General features: G+C 47.6%; 8 protein-coding genes across 8 annotated transcripts; 5 read left to right on the top strand and 3 right to left on the bottom strand.

Moving 5' to 3' along the window:
* Positions 1–76: 76 nt before the first annotated feature.
* Positions 77–1,345, top strand: N7462_011155 (FAD/NAD(P)-binding domain-containing protein; the record flags this gene model as incomplete). The annotated part of the gene is made up of 1 exon (XM_057082869.1): positions 77–1,345. The coding sequence occupies one exon, from the start codon at positions 77–79 to the stop codon at positions 1,343–1,345; it is 1,269 nt and encodes a 422-aa protein (XP_056928224.1).
* A 264-nt stretch (positions 1,346–1,609) lies between these two features.
* On the bottom strand, positions 1,610–3,090 carry N7462_011154 (uncharacterized protein; the record flags this gene model as incomplete). The annotated part of the gene is made up of 6 exons (XM_057082868.1): positions 1,610–1,982; positions 2,051–2,433; positions 2,493–2,560; positions 2,620–2,656; positions 2,726–2,910; positions 2,961–3,090. Coding segments are annotated over 6 exons (1,176 nt in total), but the record flags the coding sequence as incomplete, so codon positions are not given.
* Positions 3,091–4,614: 1,524 nt separating this feature from the next.
* On the bottom strand, positions 4,615–5,640 carry N7462_011153 (RTA1 domain-containing protein; the record flags this gene model as incomplete). The annotated part of the gene is made up of 3 exons (XM_057082867.1): positions 4,615–4,800; positions 4,860–5,404; positions 5,460–5,640. The coding sequence occupies 3 exons, from the start codon at positions 5,638–5,640 to the stop codon at positions 4,615–4,617; spliced, it is 912 nt and encodes a 303-aa protein (XP_056928222.1).
* Positions 5,641–6,155: 515 nt separating this feature from the next.
* N7462_011152 (uncharacterized protein) lies at positions 6,156–8,033 on the top strand (the record flags this gene model as incomplete). The annotated part of the gene is made up of 3 exons (XM_057082866.1): positions 6,156–6,248; positions 6,448–7,053; positions 7,137–8,033. 3 exons carry the CDS (start codon positions 6,156–6,158, stop codon positions 8,031–8,033), a joined length of 1,596 nt encoding a protein of 531 aa, XP_056928221.1.
* Positions 8,034–8,840: 807 nt separating this feature from the next.
* Positions 8,841–12,507, bottom strand: N7462_011151 (ankyrin repeat domain-containing protein; the record flags this gene model as incomplete). The annotated part of the gene is made up of 3 exons (XM_057082865.1): positions 8,841–10,742; positions 10,881–11,142; positions 11,282–12,507. The coding sequence occupies 3 exons, from the start codon at positions 12,505–12,507 to the stop codon at positions 8,841–8,843; spliced, it is 3,390 nt and encodes a 1,129-aa protein (XP_056928220.1).
* Positions 12,508–13,996: 1,489 nt separating this feature from the next.
* Positions 13,997–15,655, top strand: hat1 (histone acetyltransferase catalytic subunit HAT1; the record flags this gene model as incomplete). The annotated part of the gene is made up of 4 exons (XM_057082864.1): positions 13,997–14,015; positions 14,074–14,349; positions 14,425–14,689; positions 14,743–15,655. 4 exons carry the CDS (start codon positions 13,997–13,999, stop codon positions 15,653–15,655), a joined length of 1,473 nt encoding a protein of 490 aa, XP_056928219.1.
* A 228-nt stretch (positions 15,656–15,883) lies between these two features.
* Positions 15,884–17,004, top strand: N7462_011149 (U6 snRNA-associated Sm-like protein LSm4; the record flags this gene model as incomplete). Its single annotated transcript, XM_057082863.1, has 4 exons — positions 15,884–15,997; positions 16,280–16,471; positions 16,556–16,652; positions 16,943–17,004. The coding sequence occupies 4 exons, from the start codon at positions 15,884–15,886 to the stop codon at positions 17,002–17,004; spliced, it is 465 nt and encodes a 154-aa protein (XP_056928218.1).
* A 656-nt stretch (positions 17,005–17,660) lies between these two features.
* N7462_011148 (pentatricopeptide repeat protein) lies at positions 17,661–19,817 on the top strand (the record flags this gene model as incomplete). Its single annotated transcript, XM_057082862.1, has 2 exons — positions 17,661–18,308; positions 18,375–19,817. 2 exons carry the CDS (start codon positions 17,661–17,663, stop codon positions 19,815–19,817), a joined length of 2,091 nt encoding a protein of 696 aa, XP_056928217.1.
* Positions 19,818–20,115: the final 298 nt, after the last annotated feature.

Here is a 20,115-nt window from a genome sequence, read left to right as displayed (position 1 = left end):
GATTCAAATAATTAAATTTTCAAATGAGAAGAAATTAGTTGTCTCATCCAACGCCCCTGCTCATTTCTCTTCCGCAATGCCTCTTAAAATTCTTATCAATGGGGCTGGCATCGCCGGCACAGCCCTCGCCAATTTCCTCGTGCGGTCCAGACAAGGTCACGACATCACTATAGTCGAGAGAGCATCCGAATTCCGTACCGGTGGAACCCAGCTTGATTTGAAGTCATATGGTGCCCCGCTGGTGAAGAGGCTGGGACTGATCGATGCGGTCCGAGCAAGGAGCATACACGAGACAGCTTTCACTTTTGTTGACACAAAAGGCAGAGAGTGGGCGAGATTCAGCGTCAATGAAGCCGGTAAAGGATACAAAGGAGTGACGAGCGAATATGAGATCATGAGGGCGGACCTGGTAGCGGTGTTATATGAAGGGAGCAAAGCGATCACTACAAAAACCCTAGGAAAAGAGTCACAGAGGCTGCGGTACCTTTTCGGAAAGTATGCAATTGAGCTTACGCAGCTTGACTCTGGGGTCAATGTCGTATTCTCAGACGGCTCTTCGGACGAATACGATCTTGTTGTCGGTGCGGATGGCCAGAACTCCTTGACACGGCGTATCCTATGGGAGCCCAAGAAAGACTGCGATTCCACGCTCAGGTATACGGGCTACTCGGTTGCATACTTCCATATGCCAAAATCAGAGGAAGAGATCAACAGTTCCTTGTTCAAAAGCTGTCTTCTACCTGGGCTCAAGGTGCTGTCGCTGCGATGCGCGCACAAGGACTTTACACAAGCCATGCTTACAGTATCCACTACAGAGGAGTTAAAGGAGATGCTTAAACAGCCGGTTGAGAAACAGAAAGACCTATGGGAAACGTTATTCAAGGATTTCGGATGGGAAAGCAAACGAGTACTTGCCGAGATGTGGACTACTGATGACTTCTATTCCACCTCAGTTGCTCAGGTCAAAGTGGACACATGGTCCAAAGGGCGAGTCGTTCTGCTGGGCGATGCCGGATACTGCCCAAGTGTTTTGACTGGGCTTGGAACCACGGCGGCACTCGTCGGGGCATACGTGCTTGCGGGCGAACTTGCGAGACACGGAGACAACGTCGGCGCAGCGCTAGAATCTTATGAAACGGTGTTACGACCTTACGTGGAAAAAGTTCAGCAACTTCCTCCCATGAATCTCGCTATCTTTCGTTCCAAGCTCGGGTTAAATTTATCTTACTTTGCCCTGGCAATTCTGTCGAAGCTTAAGATAGATAGGCTAGTCAATGCCCTGATGAAGGATGAGAAGGAAACCTGGCAGCTCCCAGAGTATCCGGAGCTGGAATTAGAGGAATGAGCATCGCATTTACCGCCGGCATTCAGCTTTGGTGGCGGATACCAGCCCCAATGTATTTGTTCCTTTTTCATCTTATCTGAAATGTACAACATCTTATTACTCCATCTAAGCCGGCATGGACTTTGCTACGCCTGTGACCATGACCTAGGACATAGTATGTCTCTCGAATATAGTTTGTGAGTAAATCAAATCTGTAAAAAGAGACTATCGCTGGATGAACTCGTATACTCATGAAAATTGATTCCTTTGACTCCATCGCCCTTCCTATATATTAGATCTATCATGAGCGGGATACTTCAAATTCATATCTACTAACTCAACCACACTATTCGTGTCCGATCGTGGGCCGTATCGTACCGAGTAGCTAACCGACTTATTGATATTACTATCTCCGCCGACCTGCCTTCTATAGCCCTCCTTTGTGTGTGATGCATAAGTTCGGCTAGACGAGCCTCCAAGCAACCCGGGAAACCAATGGCCAATGAGCGCTCTGAATGCAGGAAGACAAGCGCACATTACGGCGATTTGTGTCTCAATCACTGACCAGTGGATGAGAGGGTAAAGACCCAGAGTCTGGTTTATTCCCCAGCGGTTTTTCCAGAAAACAATAACTCGGATGATGGCAATGATAGTTAGACTGTCAGATTAGTTAGAATATTTCTTCTGGAATGAATGTGCACGAGAAGCAAGAGATAATTTTCATACACCGAACCCACGGCAAACATCAATGCAACGGCAAGTTTCTTTTTCAATGGCAACTGTAGCTTGGCCACTTCCCACACCGGCATCATAATCATGATCGAGTCGACAAAGATATTAACCAAACAGTTGACCAAAATCGCAATGATGAAATTGATACACTTTCCCGACTCCTCGTTTGCCCAGCCGGTCCATGTTAAATGGAGCGGTACGCAACGAAAGCCATCGACAAAGGCAAAGGTGATTCCGATAATGGCGTTGACACCGACCAAAGAGTATGCAATATAGCGAAACGTGCGACTTTGAAAGATTCGAAGCAGAAAAAGGCAGACAGATATTTTGGCTAGGGAGATTTGGATCTTGTACATCACTGCGAGACCTTGAAAATACTGGTTTTATTAGCAATTCGATCAAACACTAGAGCCACAGAAAAAGAGGGGAGTCAAACTTGGTAGAATTTTGTGATCGTGTGGAATGGGAGGTCCCAGATGTTTTGACCAAATCCAAAGCGAACAACTGGTTAATTAGTCTGGAATCCTTGGTCTCAACTGGTATATCTGAGCATTGCGACCTACGGTATATATTCATGACATAGATAGCGACACCAAGGATCTGGAAATCCGTAAGTATTTCCACTTGCAAATTGCATATTGTCTATGAGCATCAGCCAATACGACTCACGTATGAAAGTATGATAGTGTAGTCATCCCATCCCCAGCCTCCAGCAAGACCACTGGCCTTCGCAATGATCCTAGCAACAAAGAAAAACGACGCAAGGATGAGAGGCACCAAGGTTGACGCGCTGATCGTCGGAGGGCCTTGAACCGAGATGATGTCACATTCTTTTTCATACAATCGTCTCGTGGCTATAGTAGTCAGTCTCATCTGTTGCCGATCTAACATAGGTGAAACGCACTGAAATACTCCTTCGTTGTGCAGTTTACCGAGGCGCAGTCCAAGAGAGCAGAGGGATATGTGCTGGTAGAGCAGAAGCAAGAGCTATTGTTGAGTGAACATCCGGGGAACAATTCTTTCTCACAGCTAACCTGTTGAGCGATAATCAGTTAGTGAGATCCTAAAATCAATCTTTTTTCATATTACACACAGCACAAGATGGAAATTCGGTTGTTTCAAAACCTGCAGCTCGTAGTCCGATTGCCAGCAGAGCCGGGATAATTAACAAGTAGAAATGGGATCTCATTGTGGCCGTAGACGAACCCAAGAATATCTTCCAAAAGTATTGAAGAGAGATCAAGCTCTCTCCGGGGCAGCGTCTGCTTTTGTTTCGGCATCGGTATTAAGATCCCTGTTGAGCAGCGTGGAGTAATGTCTCGCATAGGACGGTCTGGAATCTTGTACAATACAGCATAAGGTTATCTATTTTCCACGATGGCGTCGAGTGGTTTTATCTCAACTCCACCAGACCAATCTAATGCACCAATTTGCTTTCTCCCAGTAGCAGGAATTGGGTCAAGTGAAACGAGCCCTTATATTTCGGCCCTCGGTGAGTACCATATCGGGAAATTTATCCGTCTTGGAATTTTCAGTATTGGTGAATGTGGATCGCATCGGGGCACCACGTTGCAAGGATCCACATTGAAAGTAAGAAGATCAAGAATCTCCGCCGAGAACCAAGGATAACATCTGCCTGATCGGGGACTAAGAGAGACTAAGGTCAAAAATGAGGTTCGCCCTAAAATTTCAGTAAAAAGTGAACCTCGGGAAAAAAATTCCGCTCCCGATGAACAAGAACTGCTGTCAGGTATTAGGTGTAAGGGGTCAGCGGCTGACCGCCTGATTCTGTTGAAATCTTACATTCATATTCTATTTTTTACATTGCCAGCGATATAATTTATATGCCCGGATCAGTACGGCTGGAAAAAGGGGTTTTAAGAATGAAGCTTGAACAGATTCACAGGAAGCAAGGTAATCCAGCTGCATAAAATTGCGCGTTAGCGGCCACGTGCTGTAACCCTTAACCCCTCTCGCCCGAAGCATATTTAAACCACAGTGAGCCCCAACGGTAGCATGAGAGTTAAATATGGCAAATAATCTCACTCTCTTGATAAAATGAGTTGTGGCCAACTTGCGCTACTTTTGACGTTACGAGCTTAGCTCCTAGGGGAACTAACCCCAAACTGACATCGCCATTTTGCAACATGATATATAGAAAGCTAAATCTGAACCCTTGAAAGATCTGATATGTGATCTCTTTGAAATATCGAGACCCAAGTCATTTTGATACTTATATGGCAGGGTGTCTACGTATACTTGAAAGTCTTCTCGGGTATTGGAACCCTGAGGGTCGTTAGGAGCAATCAATAACAACCATCATATTGCCCCCTCGTTCTTCCTGGTTTTTCCTTTCTAAGTACTCCTTATTCTTCTGGATATATGAGGATGGATATTTATGTCTGCCTTTTTTCATTCTATGATATATTCTACAAGATTTACGAAAAATACTTGTCAAATTTCTGGTATGTCGACTTCGTTTTCGAACTAGTTATCTTTCTGTAGAACTAAAGGCGCTAGTAAAAAGGGAAATGGAGCCTTCTGGACGTTTCAATCCTCTACCAAACGTTTTTTGGCAAGCGAAATCCTAGGTAAGGTAGATAAACCCCCGGGTGCCAATATATGAAGAGAACAACACAGGGGTAGATGACCAGTGCATCAAACACATACATAGTCCATTCGTGTGTGTTGATATAACCAGTTGAGCCTTCGGTAAACTCCACTAATCGGTATATTGAGCGAACCTATACGGTTTCAAACGTGTTAGTTTTGACGCTAGGGATCAAATTTGGGCTGCACCCACCAGAATCAAGAGAGTAGTAATATTCACAACTCTAAGTAGAGCTGGCCAATGTCTTTTTTTCACAATGCCGTCAATCATGTATTCTTTTTCCCCAACATTCGTGTACCGCTCATCAAGGCTCTCTGAAAATCTCTTTGACGTGAAGTTGAATCGAATTGCGGCCATCGAGAAAAGACCGAAAGCAATCAATTGAATGATCACGCCGGCTTGGGCAATCTCTTTGCCTTTATCTAGCTTGTTAATTCCATCTGGGTCACCGGGGCTTGCTGATGAGATCATTACAGCTCCACTAAGCTGAAGCAAGAGAGCAAAAATGTCGAAGCCGACAAACAGCGGAGTAATAAACCGAGGGGGAACCCAGCATAGCCGGAATGTGCGAAACTCCGATGGGACGATGAGAAATAGGATGCGACTGAATATTATATAACAGCATGCAGCCATGAGAACTGGGGCAAGTATGATAAGAGAGAATTGAAGGACGTAGACTGATTTTTTCGTCACATTCTGCGTCGATATACAACGAGCGATGTAGCCAATTGCTTCCACTGGATTGATTCAGACCAAAATCTCAAAAGCAAGAAACGAAGATCAGTAACTTACTCGCTGCTGCTAGTACCATGATACTCCAAACCCAAGCGCGGTATCTGATCCATTGGATAAATGTGAAGATGAAGGCGAGGCTGTAAAGAGCGGCTGCAACGATGGCGACCGCCAAGGAAGGATCGTATCGATAAAAGGAGACATTACCATTGTTTCGAAACAACCGGACCTTCAGATCCATTTTTTATGGATTTCAGCAACTGGTGATCTTTTCAAAACCGATATCGAAATAAAGAAAAACGATGGGTCACAACCCAGGGGTATCACGTCCGACTTATTTATGCATGGGTCTGGGAGAGAAATCAAGGCTTGGCAACAATTTTCTTAGTGGCGGAGGCCTCTGATACGGGATGAAACCTTCACCAATATAGGTAGTAAATTCGTCAGGCTTATCACGAATGCAAAACGCCATCGAGGGTCAAACCCTGGATGCCTTTATGCATATTGGCATACTAGTCTATAGGAATGGACCGTGAATCCCGAGAAACGTTCATTTTCAGGGGCAAAATCTTCATCCAGATACTTGAAATTACCCATCAAGATCATAGATAACCATAACTGCAACAGGTCAGATGTAGTGCGGACACTATCCAACCCTACCAAATTCACGAAACAACTACCCCATTAGGGATGGCGCGGCCCAGATCAGTGTATGAGACGATCACCAATCAGACGCGAGCGGCTCCACTTCTTGACATGGCTGAGCCTCGCTGGGCTACCGAGACACTATCTACGTCTCGTCATCACTCGAGGTTCCCACGATTATTTTTACTCCTTTTGAACCTCTTGGTACTTTGAGAAAACAGGGATGACTTGCGCACCTGTGGCCCCAAACAACAATGCCTTTCTATGGTCGTCCGAGCAAAAACTGTCAGAGCTGTCGGGAAAGGCGAATTAAGGCAAGTCGTTGGCCCGATAGAGTACTAGATTCCTGCGTAGGACGTGTACTCGATATCTCATGATTCTGAATCTAATACTAAAATTCTAGTGTGACCGTCTTGATCCGGTCTGTTCGCAATGCAAGAGGGCGGGGAAGCCGTGCGGTGGCTATCGCGATGTCCCGGCTCTCCTGTTCCGTGACGAGAATGACAAAACGGCCCGGCGTTCTGCGGTGGCTAAATCTAGATCGGAAGCACGTCGCAAGCTGCTAGACTGGTCAGAGGACGTCTCTGATTCTTCTAGTCATGGTGCGGGGCTCTGTCAGTCGGATTCTGTAGATTGGAGTCAAACCCTCCAGCTGGCGTTGGCTCCCACCCTGCCCAAAACGGTACCATCGAGCGTGGACGACCAAGGGTTGAAATTCTTCAATCATCAATTTGTAACTTCGATTGCAAGGATCGACGAGGATGTGCCGTATCCACTCGAGATCTCTCCCTTTTTGAGCACCCTTCCTGACCAATCGCCTCTGCGGAATGCAGTTGTTTCTGTGGGGTTAGCCGCTATGTCTAATGTCACTCGAGACCGATCTCTGTTACTGGTTGCCCGGGAAAGATATGTGGCGTCTATCAATTTCGTTCGAAGTGCGGTGGAGTTCCCTGAAAAGGCGAACCCTGACGAGACCCTCAAAACCATCTTGATGCTAAGTCTGTATGAGGTATGACCAACAAATATAGCTCGGGGTGCAAGCGCGAGAGCCTGCCCCACTATTTCTTGCTTGCAAAATTAATTATCTAATAGATGGTCTGCTGTACTTCAAACCAAATTGACTCATGGACCGTGCATCTCGATGGTGTTGCAGCTCTCCTTAAACAGGCAAGCTTCGGTCAAGCAATGAGGAGCATCAATCCGGGTCCCCAACTACAATTTCATTTTATATCTATTGTCAGATACTTCTTGGTCCAGGAAAGTTTCCCGACAGACTTAAATAACTGGTCCCCGGACTGCATCCTGAATGCGGGCCTTTACGAACAGCCAGCCATTCTCCTGATCGATATCCTGATTCGTTTTATGAAGCTCCACTCTTCTGTCCGTCAAGATTCAACCCTTGATCATACTACCATTGTATCTTCCGCTCAGCTGTTTGATGATGAGTTAAACCAATGGGAGAGTCAACTCACAGACAAATGGCTCTTTACCATGAAAGCATCGAATAATTTAGAGCATACATTCAACGGCCAGTATCTAGCTTATAGCGATGTTTGGACATCACGAATTCTCAATCATTACTTCTTGGGGCGGTTACTGGTCAGCGAAATGATCCTCTTTCATTTAGCAAGGCTAAAATCACCAACTTTGGAGCATTTACGGCTGCGACAGCAAGCCCTTAACACAACTTCACGAATCGCAATAAATATTTGCGCCGGCGCAGCTACTCAAATTGGATCTATTGGATTCGGTGTTCCTCCAAAGCTTTTATCACATCTGCCACCGCTGAACGGGGTTTTCATGCTGATATTCCCCCTGGCAGTCGCTGGAAGTGTCGCTGGTGCACCAGTAGAAGTGAGCCAATGGGTGATTCAAATGCTCCAAAGGATTGGTGACACGATGGGGATTAAACGCGCATTAGAGATTATACCAATGATCAAACAAGTTCGGGTGCGCAAAATACGAGAGTTGATTGATCAGGAAGGATGATAGCCCAATACAATCATATTACTTGTCTGTCGTTTGGCATATATTATTGGCACGGAACTCGCAATGCCGTGCGTCAATTAAAATTGGTAAACTACATTGAAACAAGAAACGGCCACGTTTCCATCTTTACCTTTGGGCGGGCAAGTTGCTGCCTGTAGCCATGTCGCTCATTTTCACCCGCAACTAAGATATCGCCAAAAATGGCTCCCCTCTGTAACGAAAGCTGGACTGGTCGCGCATTTATAAATTAGGTCGACTTTCTCGTTCCTCCGATATTGTTATTCTTCGATCCTGTTATCTCATTCTCTCCACTCCTTATCGGCTAAGTCGACTTCGATATCACTTTCTAAATTCTCTATAATGCCGGCTCCTAATAGTTGGGCCACTAAACCTCTTTATAGAGTATCAGCCCATAGATCTATCTCCAGTCAATAAGAGTACTAGATAGATCATATGCTTTCATAAAGAGACTTCAATTAAATAATGATATCTGTGTGGTGCTTACTTAACTTCCTCTAAACTTCAAGCCAGGAATACTCAAAATAACTAACAGCGAAGAAGCCAAGTAGAGGCCATGAATTGCCGAATTCCACGCTTATTTGAAGCGGCTTTCTCAATACCATAGGATGCTTGGCTGGATATTGGACGAATTTCTTCACACACCGTCAATATCAACGTAGCTCTCCGTGATCAAGTCTCCCCCTCCCGATTTTCTTGAGCACGACAAGGAGGTTGCCGCGAGTCCTCGGTAATGTCTTCCAAATGTTTCAAGTTAACTCTGTTAACTTCTCGGAACTGTAAATACAGTCACGGATTGTCATTAGTCGTAGTGACCGAACCCTGCAGTCCCTCAAACCAGCTCACAAGATTAGAATAACCACCATATTTTGCATACTTGATGGCAGTCCAGCCTCGTTGATCAGGCGCAATAGTTTTTGGGTCAGGGTTCAAATTCCATAGTTGCTGACATAGCTTCTCATCCCCAAGCTCAGCAGCCCAGTGCATCAAACTCTTATTCTGTTTATCCTTCTCTTCAGTCTCTTCATTAGTGCCATTCCATAATTCCAAGATGACCTGCACCGATTCCAGGTGGTAATTGTCTCTGGCACAAGGCAATGCTGTGCGGCCGCGATCATCCTTCACTGTTAGGTCTGGGTCTTTTTTGAGCAGAGCTTGAACAAGCTCTGTGTGCCCACTTTCGGCGGCATAATGCAAAGCCGTCTCTCCATACTGATCTTGGCTGCTAATACTGCTCCCCCATTCTAGAAGTAGCTGCAAGATGTCCTTATGACCATTTTCGGCGGCCCAGTGAAGTGCAGTTTTACTGTGTTCGTGGTCTCGTTCGTCTACATGGACCCCTTTGCTAAGGCATAGGAGTACAGCATCAGTATCACCCTGTCCTGCGGCGATAATAAAGCGCTCTTTATATAAATGGTAGTCTTCTTCCGTGGTGAATTTGCCACTCTGCACCCGGGCAGCTGCCCAAGGGTTCGTCGATCCGGTTTCCCGGATAGTGATAATGTTCTTATGGCGCTGCTGTATGTCAACTACAGGTACTTCTTCATGATCATCGTCTTTGGCCCCAGCTTGGAGAAGAATATTGGTAATGGCATCATAACCTTGGATGCGTGCACATTGATAGCAAGTCAGCCCATCGTTGGCTTGAATGTCAAGATCTTCCATTTTGGCAACGAGAATTTTCACAACATCTTCACGACCTGCGGTTACAGCATAATGAAGTGGTGTAAAACCACGTTGGTCTTGTATATCTGGATTGCTTTTAAAGCGGAGGAGAAGCTCCACGATTGTCTGAAATCCCTTCTCAGCAGCCCAGTGTAGAGGCGTTCGCTGATTGAATGTTTTGCTTTGATCCGACACCCTGGCACCTTTATGAAGAAGTATTTCGACAATATCCGGCCGACCGTCTTTTGTTGCTTGGAATAGCATCTCACCCTCGTTGATAGTTCTCTCAGTGCTAGATTCCAAAAGCATCTGGAGACAGGGGGGATAATCAGCACTATGTGCACTGACTTCACGGTCGCGCCATAACCCAGTGGTTGTTTTCTGGCGGAGCTTGCTATCTTGTGGCATCGCAAGCTCAAGTGGCGTATGCCCACTATTTGTTGTCGATGTGATATCCACTTTTTTGTTCAGAAGAGTCCTTAAGGTATCTGCTAGGCTCAACATAATCGCCTTATGAATTGGCCGTATACCTTTTGCATCTTTCGATTCCGGGTCAGCCCCGCGCTCCAGAAGAATCTTTGCGACCCCTTCTTGCTTGGACTCGATGGCGCTATGGAGTGGTGAGCCATGATAGTAGCTGGCCAGATCGATATCCACGTCCGAGCGGTCAAGCAGGAGGTTCACAACTCCACCACCCTCAGCTGCTGCACCAAAGTAAAGGGGAGTGCGCCCCTGACTGTCTTGGGTATTAACATCTGATGGATCCAGCTCCAGCAGTCTCTTCATTGTCATATCGAGATCAAACATTGCAGCGATATGAAGACTTGACATCAGAGAAGATCCTTTTGTTGTGGTTATGAACTGAGAGTCTGACATGTGCTGGATACAATCTTTCAGTCTTTTCTTGTTGTTGATGAAGGATATGATCTTTTCCACCAGTACTGGGGTTTCGGGACTTTCTCGGGCATGGTGGCCCCAGTTATCAGCAATATAGGTGTACAAACCTGGCATATCGTCCTTGACCGGCTCGTCGAAAAGTAAGAATGTCAAACAAGTCGTAACTATTTAAAGAGGGCCCTGTGGAAATGCTGTGCTTTTAGTCTGAGCGAAATATTCCTGGGTGGTGTAATGAACAAAGTGAATAATATCCTGTTCAATAACTACCAGCCCAGCGCAAACGGAGGCCAAAGTATCCTCATGAATCATAGCATCCTGTTCGAAGGTTTTGTCCTGGTCTTTGATAGCCAGGGCCTGCTGGAGCTCCAAGCAGGCAAATGGCCGGCGTGCATAAGTCAGCCAAGATAGAACCTCCCTCGCCAGCGTGGCGTCATCTTCTCCCTGGTCATCAATACGTTGCATAATTTGGTTGTATGTGCTTTTCAAACCAATGGGGAGATTTTGTAGGGCCCTTTCCACATCTTTGCGACTATGCTTTTTAACGATAGAGCTGATGTGAAGCTGTGCAAGTAAAAACCTATAATGACGCTGTCAATGGGCTCACGTCGGAGAGTCGAGTTACGGAAGGAAGAAAAATGATGAACGAATGAATAAAAGAAAACTCTTACATTCCACTGGCCCTTTCTACAATACTGTTAGCGATCTTCGTTTGCAGCACACTGTCAAGCCTGATCCTGCGGCCCCAGCTTTTCTCCTTGGCAAGCCGACTGCGCACATGAAGATTAATGTCATCTTCATGTGCGCGAATAGGGAGCTTGACTGCATCCTGAAAATATTCTTCAATCGTGGGTATGTGGCGAGAAGTCACTAGAACACTGGTGAATGTTGGCAATTGCAGGATTCCCTCCAGCAGCTCATCTCGGACACCATTTGCTTCGGTACATTCATCCAAAGCATCGACAATAATATAGGTGCGCTTGAACAAGGTCATCTGTCTTGTGAGCAGATCCAAATATTCTGGAAAACTTGGCGATGTTCCTTTCTTACTGTGCGCCGCATACGCCTTTTTGATCTGATCAGGGATCGATGGGCACTGGATAGTCAGCTGCTGTAGGAGGCTAGCGAGGTATTTTGATGTGGATTGCTGGTTGAACTCTTTGTAATCACAATAAATCCCAATCACGGCCATGTCTTCATTGTCCTTCAGAGACATGCGCAAATGCTCGAGGGCGATTGATGCAAAAACCGTCTTTCCTGCTCCTGGAACACCGGGACACCATAGTATCCGCGATTGCCCCCTTTCCCACCCAACAAACCGATCATCATCCAGCAACCACTGGCCCGTGCCTTCTTGATGCCTGGCAAAGATATCCTGATGCTTGGCTTCGAAGTCGAGCGGCGAGAGCCACCTGATAATCTCGCGCATTTCTTCTTCCCTCTGCTGGTTCTGTAGCGATTCCAAGTCTCTATGCACCGCACGAGATAGTTCGATATGATCGGCGTGGAGTGCTAGTCCGAATAAGCTCTTGTATCTTTCCATTTTAGCGAGGATGTCCAGCATCTCTGCCTTCTCGAAGGGCCATTTGAACGTTTTGCCAATTTTCTTGAGCCCTTTCGCCGGGGCGAGTGCGGCTTCTAGCCTCATCAGCAACGCTGCATAGTTCTTCAGCGGTTGTTCCAGAATCTGAGTATTTGTCAAGGTATCCTCGTCACTAGTAGCTCCTTGTTCGACGTCCCACAGCATATCAAGAATACCCTTAGTCGCACTCATCTCCAGAAGCAGGGTGTTTCTGTGTCCGATCGCATCGCTAGCTTCCTTGACATACTTCACCACTTTTGTGGACAGCTGAATGACTGCTATGATGCTTGCTGTAATTGACAGAGGGTCAGCCATACTGGATCATAAAGAGAGCAATCATATGGGAATCCAAGTAGAAAGAGTCAACACCAGGAGGGACCTTAGCCTCCCCGTTCGCTTCCCCGCAAATTCGGATACGGATTTACTCATACCCGGTTTTGGCTATAATAGAACGTAGGTTATTTAATGTACGGTTGACAGAGCTATCTGCATTACGACGCCGAATGTATACAGGTATCTGGGTTATAAGGCGTGACCCACATCAAGCTTGGCAATAAAGAAGAATCAGGACCCTTGTCTACGGTCGGGTTCAAGGAGATAGGATTCCCTCGGTCGCTTTCATATACACACTGTCTCCGGATTATCAATATTGTTGAGGCGACTCGGCTGTGCAAACAGCACCCGTGTCAATAACCAGTTCTAGCTGGTCTTTGTGGTATGCGAATGTGGGAACCTTGGGCGGACATCACTGGACGAACCTTAGTGCCTTAAGGCAGTACAAGCTTAATTCCGAGGGTGGGGTCTCCATGTTTCTTGCCGACATGGCGATTTGGCGCTTGAGAAAACCGTGCACTACATAAAGTCGAAAGTCGACCCACCTTGTCAGCGGGCATGGAATTTGTGCCCTTAGATGCCGAAATGGGACGATGGAGGCCATCGCTATAGTCCAGGCACCTGCGTGAGTCTGCGCAAGGCTGACTTGAAGGTTGAGTTGACGCTGTGACCTCCTGTTACGCCTCCTCAGGAACTTGCAATGCTACTGTTTCAACAACGCCATTGAACACGTTATCCATGATTATTATGCATGTTTCTTTTTTGTTGGAGTTTTTGGAGATCACCAAACAATATCCTGTCCAAAAAACACCAGTTGATTTTCGGATAACTTACCTCTGAGAACCGTTACCCCATTACGGGTCAGCATATCTCCCGTGACGAACACAGGAATGCAATAACCTGATCATGAGCAAACTTCTTGGTCTTTCACCTTGTGAGAGGACTGATATGACGCAACAGCCACCCTTTTCTGATATTTGCGATAAGCACAATATGAACGAGTTGCTTTAAACACTGAATACACGAGGCATACATCAGTATCGCAAAGCATAATATGCTCCAAAAAGAAGTATTTGAAAGGCCCCGAGGCAGTCAGGATATCCAATCGCCATATAATTGCCATGGATACCTCGCTATCACATAAAGGGCTTGTTAGTACAGAATCCTGAAGTCAGTATAGTATGAGATCATGAACTGCCATAGTTGACACTTCGCAATCAATCCGCATAATACTTGGCATTCAAAATCAGCTCGGAGTACACGGTTTTATTGCATGTAGCTGTTACTACGTGCTTAGGCGCGTAAACGCATCGATCCGACGCCATAGATCCTGAGCAAACCCAGCTAGGGTTCAACGCTATTCCCGATTAGGTAATACTGAGCTTCCCCGACGCGGTCAGACGCGACGCTTCTTCTCGTCCTTTCTTATCTTCTTCAATCTTTCATCCGGACTCGTGCACCCATATCCAGCATGGCAATCGATGATGACTGTAAGAATGAGCCCGATACAAACTTCATCAATGCCTTCATTCAGCTAATTGATCCCAGGGTCGTGTGACGCTAACGACGCGCTACATATAACCATCGTCCAGCCGAGTGAAACCAAGCCTAAGACTCTTTCAACCTTTCACCCTCAGTTCACATACCCCATCTTCGGCGATGAGGAACAAATTTTCGGATATCAAGGATTGATTATTCGCCTACGTTTTGCCGCCCATGACCTCCGGCCTCATGTCCACATTTCCTACGATGATCGATTCAAAGCTGTTGGCGACACGGCTGCTGCGGATCTTCTTGGTACTTTAAAGCCATTCATCCCGGAAGGTCTGTAATGACGCTTAATTGAAACACTCAAGACAGATGAAACAGCTTGCTAATCCTTGGCGATTCTTTCTACAGAGGCTTTTATTAATCTCGCCGATTACGAGAAGGCCGTCCAGGAAGACCCCAGCGCAAAAGACTTCACTCCTCCTGGCAAGCAAGTCTATAGCTATGAGGTTAATGATAGACAATACGAAATCTGGGCGGGGTCTCTGGCAGATCTCGATGTACGACGGTTGCTCGACCGCGCTCAGGTTCTCGTGTCTCTATTCATCGAGGCAGGCACACCTTTAGCCACCGACGATCCCGAATGGAGTCTTGAAAGGTGGACTGTCTACTTTGTGTAAGCTTCCTGGTCACTTCTTACCATATGTCATTTCATGCTGATCATCGCAGATACGAAAAGGTCACACCACCCACACCGACCGCATCCTCGTACTCCATTGTGGGATATGCCACCACTTATCGGTACTGGCTCTACCAGCGAGACCGCTCCGAGGCCCCTTCCGTGAAAGACGATGCATTCCCACCTCCCGAAATCAAAATTTCCGAGCTTCCAGCAAGGTTTCGCATCGCTCAATTCCTCATCCTCCCTTCACACCATCGCTCGGGCCATGGCACCCACCTATATACCACCATTCACGCCTCTTGTATTGCCGATCCTACTATTGTGGAGCTGACGGTCGAAGACCCCAATGAGCAATTTGATGCGCTTCGCGACAGTGCCGACTTTTGCCTCCTTCGACCGGAATTTCTCAAACATAATGTGAATCTTAACCCTGACCCGAAAGAGGCCTATTCACGCAAACAACGCGTCACCTCCGTTCCAACTGCGGCTTTGATTCCTACTGATGTCCTGCGCGATATTCGCACCGCTTTCAAGATCGAGTCTACGCAGTTTGCGCACATCCTGGAGATGTTCCTTCTCAGCCAGATTCCGAAGAGTCATCGTTTGGCTGGAGGTGCCAACCTTGCGCGGCTATTAATCAAGAAGGCCAAAGCAGATGATCCCGATGATCGACGATACTACTGGTGGCGCATGCTCACAAAGCAACGCCTCTATAAAAAGCACAAGGAACTTCTCAACGAGCTGGAGTTGATTGACCGCGTAGAGAAGCTCGATGATACGGTTCGAAATGTGGAGGAGGGCTATGAAATTACACTGAAAGCCCTCGAGGGTCGTTTACCAGACGCGAAGGATGAAGCCTCTGCCGCCCCTGGTGGGCCACGTAACAAGCGGAAGCTCACAATTGAAAGTGACGAAGAGGAAGACCACGAAACCGAAGCAGCCAAGCGCCCAAAGGTCTAATTGTCTTGCCATGTGTCTCGTGTGGCTTGTCTCTTACTATGTATTTTATGGAAGTGTGGGGTATTTGGCCATGGAACCGGTTTTCAATTTTCATGATCGATTTAACATTGCGTTGACCTGGAATTGGTGAAATTCTGATTTACTGTTAGTTTTTCCAGTAGATCTCCAATCGCGTCAATAGCGTTGGTTATTCACGTAGGGTGGTCGTCAAAGTCAGAACCCCCACGCATGGAGTATGTACCGTACCGACTGTCCGACTACCGAAACGATACAGGAGCATCGCCGGGGCTGGACATCTCGGCACATCAATTTTTCCGGGATCAGCCTCCGTCGCAGCTGCTGGTGCGGAGCTCGATCGCATCCATTGACCTTCTGAATAGTCCCAGTTAAATTGAGAGGACTGCCCATTGGACACTCTTGTCTCTCGCTTTCTCCGTTGACTCGTCCATATCTCTCGAGTCTACGTGTTGCCCGCACAAAACACGTTGTGCGCACTTCATTTCACCCCAACCCTCCCACTTTGGCGACACCACATCCCCACGATCGCAGTTAGTCATGGTAAAGATAGAGCCTCCATCTGCCCTCACATTATCCAGTTTATACTAACCTTTTTATCTGAATTAGCTTCCTCTCGGTCTCCTCACGGCCGCACAAGGTCATCCTATGCTGGTGGAGCTCAAGAACGGCGAAACCCTGAACGGCCACCTCGTGACCTGCGACAACTGGATGAACCTGATCCTGCGCGAGGTTGTCCAGACAAGCCCTGAGGGCGACAAGTTCTTTCGACTTCCCGAAGTGTACATTCGCGGCAACAACGTAAGTCCCGCATAATTGGCCGGATGCCGGCGCAAGTGGTCAGTCAATGATGCAGCCATGCTAACGGCCCTTCCCTCTACCTAGATCAAATATCTCCGCGTACCCGAAGAAATCATTGAGATCGTCAAGGAGCAGCAACAGAACCAACCACAGAACCGCCGCGGCGGCCACGGACGAGATGGTGGGCATCGGGGCGATCGGGGCCGCGGCGGTGGCCGTGGTCGTGGCCGAGGTCGCGGCGGCCGCGGTGGAGGTGGTGGCGGTGGTGGTGGCGGTGGCAGCGGCGGTGGTTTATGAGACAGCCTGATCTGAATGGCTTGCATGTGCTGGGATGGATGTGAAACGAGATACCCTGCAGCAGATAGAGTGGGCAAGGCGGCTTACTCGAGAGATCCGCTTGGACGGGTGACGAGCATGGCCGTGGCGTATCTGGCTCTTAATTTTCAGTGGGAACTGGACTCACGACTTTAGTCAATTGGCGATCTACAAATACTACACACTTCGAATCCCCAGACCGCACCATGGCGGTTTGAGATCCTGGCGCCGCAGGTCCTCTCCCAATTGCCATTTGTGAGCATATCAACATGATTTTAACGCCTTGCTCTCTAGTAGAATCAGGAGTGGCGAAGCCAACATAAATCTCTCATCAGCCAAACGTCAACACCTCCCATTCTATCAGAAGTCAAATGGCCTGATTTCATATCACCAGTAGCACGGTAATGATTCCTATAAATGCAAATAATATGGGTTTATCACCAATCGCCATGTCAGGAAAATCTCGAGTGCATCTCCTTTTTGTGTCCTGCATCATTCGACAGGCTGAAGATTGGAGTATGAAATTGGACATTTATCTAAAAGTATAGTTGGTACGAAATTGCAGGAGTCGAAAACACATATCTGGACTAGAACGAAGGATTGATTTGCTATATTAAAAAATAGGTATATCGAGCCTGTCTCATAAAATGATACACTAGTAGTGATCTCAAACATCTATTGAACTTGAGAAACACACCTGTGAATTCCCAACTTAATCTCCATACTTATAAATATTTTGACTCTTCCGACGCTCGAGAAATCTTGCGGCCTGGCACTTCAGGCCACACTCATGGTGACTCCTATATCACGTGACATATTATCACATTGTCCCAAACGATTGGAATCGCAAGCTTCTAATTGTGAAATGCTTAATATGTCTCGGCGGGTGCTGGTCCTCGATGGATTATGGTACTCCTTGTGCCCCGCATTCACTCCGCTTGCACTTAATCGCCCAAATCCTCTGCTGAGATTGAGAAAACAAAGTTCCAGACCATGTCCTTCGCCAGTTCCTCGCATTGCGGCGACTTCGCAACCGCGCCGATGCTGCAGTAGTAATGCAAGACGAAAGAATGTCGCCAATACTCGAACAGACTTGTTCTCGAATGATAAATTGTACAGAGCTCCACCCTCCTCCGATTCTGCGCTATATTCCCTTCAGCACGACGATAACCTAGTCGACACCGACTCCAATATCTCGCATTTCAACGAGCCACAGACCCGTCAAAAACCGAACACATGGCTGAAGGTGCCGCCACACCTCCGGAACAAGACGGTGTCCGAGCTGGAGACCTTATTGCAAGGAGAAATGGTCAAGAACCCGAGGATCCAAGTCGCGACAGATATCCTGCGTGCGCTGATCCGGGACCACCATGTCCAACCCAGCGCTCGCCACTATAAGGCGCTGATGCTAGCAAACACGGATTCGCAAAGGGGCTCGCCAGACTTTGTGCGGAGTTTATTGGCCGAAATGGAGCGGGACGGTATCGCAGCGGACTCGGGGACTCTGCATGCTGCTTTGCAGGTGCGTAGAAACATCATCTCTCTCTACAGAGATATTCAAGACGGAACTTACTAACTGAATTTTTAGGTCCTTGCAGTGCATCCGGACTACCTACTTCGGCAAGAAGTTCTACGCAAGCTTCGAGACCGCTGGTTAACACTCAGCCCTGCGGGCTGGCATTTCGTCGTCGCGGGCTTACTTCGCGAGCATCAGTTCGAGCTTGCGCTCGAGCAGGTTACTTTAATGGAGCGGAAGGATATTCACGTCGAGAATTGGCTTCATAGCGCAATAATATACCACCTCTGCGATTTCGAGGAATTTGACGAGGTGCTCCGCCTGATGCAGGCCCGCGTCAGCCAGGGCCATGATATGACCCACATGCTCTGGAATTATGTACTGGAGAAGGCTGGCATGGCTCAACACTATGCTTTGACTCGCTTTGTATGGCAGCGGATGGTGGAGCTTGGTTATCTGCGCCCACGGGCAGAGAAGTGTAGGATCGTTCTCGGAATTGCCGCGGGAGTTGGTGACAACGAGCTGGCGAATTCGGTGTTTCGCTACCTCACCTCTCGTGGAACTCCGCTGGATCTGCAGGACTATGAGAGGCTCATTGAAGCCCATATTGGGGCAGGAAGGCTCTATACTGCATTCGACGTACTCTGTACAATGCACAAGGCTGGCATCTTTCTTGGGGAGAGCTCGACACGATCTGTGCTCGCGTACATGATTCAGAACAAAATCGATCGGAGAGAAGCGTGGCAGATGCTGAAGCGGCTGAAGAACGAGGGGCGAAGTATTCCCCTAGGCTGTGTTCACGTCATTGCTCAACTCTGTGAACATGATGCCCTGGCAGATCCTTCGGTAGTGGATGATGCCGTGGGATTCTACAAAGAGCTTTATACTCTATATCCCGATGGCGCAGATGTTTCTGTGTACAATACTCTGGTTCAAATGTGTCGTCGCGCCCGCAAACTTGACGCCGGCATGTTTTTAGTGAAGGAGATGGCAGCCCTTCGTGTCATGCCTAACACCGCCACTTTTGAAGCTATTATCCTGATGTGCCTCAGTACAGGCAACTACAAGCCGGCTTTCATGTACTTTCAAGACCTGATCAAGCGAGGTGGGTCGATCGGGCTGGAAGCACGAAAGGAAATTGGAGAGATTTGTTCGCAGTCTATGGACGAGTTTGCTATGCGAATTCATTATCATCCCTCAATACAGGAGCCCCAAGGTTCCAGCCAAACAGGACATTCTCAACAGGAGGCCGATTCCATCAAGAAACTCGAAACCCCAAAGGCGAATCGTGATGCCAATGAGGATGGTCCAGAGATGGTCAAAAGAGCACGTGGACATGGCCGTACCAATGATTCAGAGAAGGCTCGAATCGCTTATAATCGCGATCGCCGGAGGAGGAAAAGATTTCGTTTGGCGATGGAGCGGTGGGAACAAGAAGAGCTGCTGAAATCGGATCACAGCACCAGCAACCATCCGGCCTCCGTTGATGGAGATTCTTCGGAAACGAGCAAGTAAAGAGACTCGGAAACGCACCGAGAAGTTTCTTTACCGCTAGATATTATCGGCTCTGAAAGATGCTGCGGGACCATATACAGTAGCATCGCCACCTGTGTCCTCCGAATTGAACGGGTCCGCCGTGGGACGCGTTCCAGGACTAGGAGGCGTGTCTGCAGTACAACCCCGGCAGTGGGAGGATGTTGTGTGACGACGAGTGCATCAGTGGATATTGCATGTACCGTCTTTGCGCCTGTACAGTATGAGGAACTTGCCATCAATTAACCATGGAACATATCAGATCGAAGTTTCTCCGTCC

The sequence above is a fragment of the Penicillium macrosclerotiorum genome (assembly GCF_028827735.1).
Source record: "Penicillium macrosclerotiorum strain IBT 26536 chromosome Unknown utg000011l_segment0_segment0, whole genome shotgun sequence".
Lineage (NCBI taxonomy): Eukaryota > Fungi > Ascomycota > Eurotiomycetes > Eurotiales > Aspergillaceae > Penicillium > Penicillium macrosclerotiorum.
The sequence above is the reverse complement of the archived record's forward strand: the minus strand, read 5'-3'. Positions and strand labels throughout refer to the sequence as shown.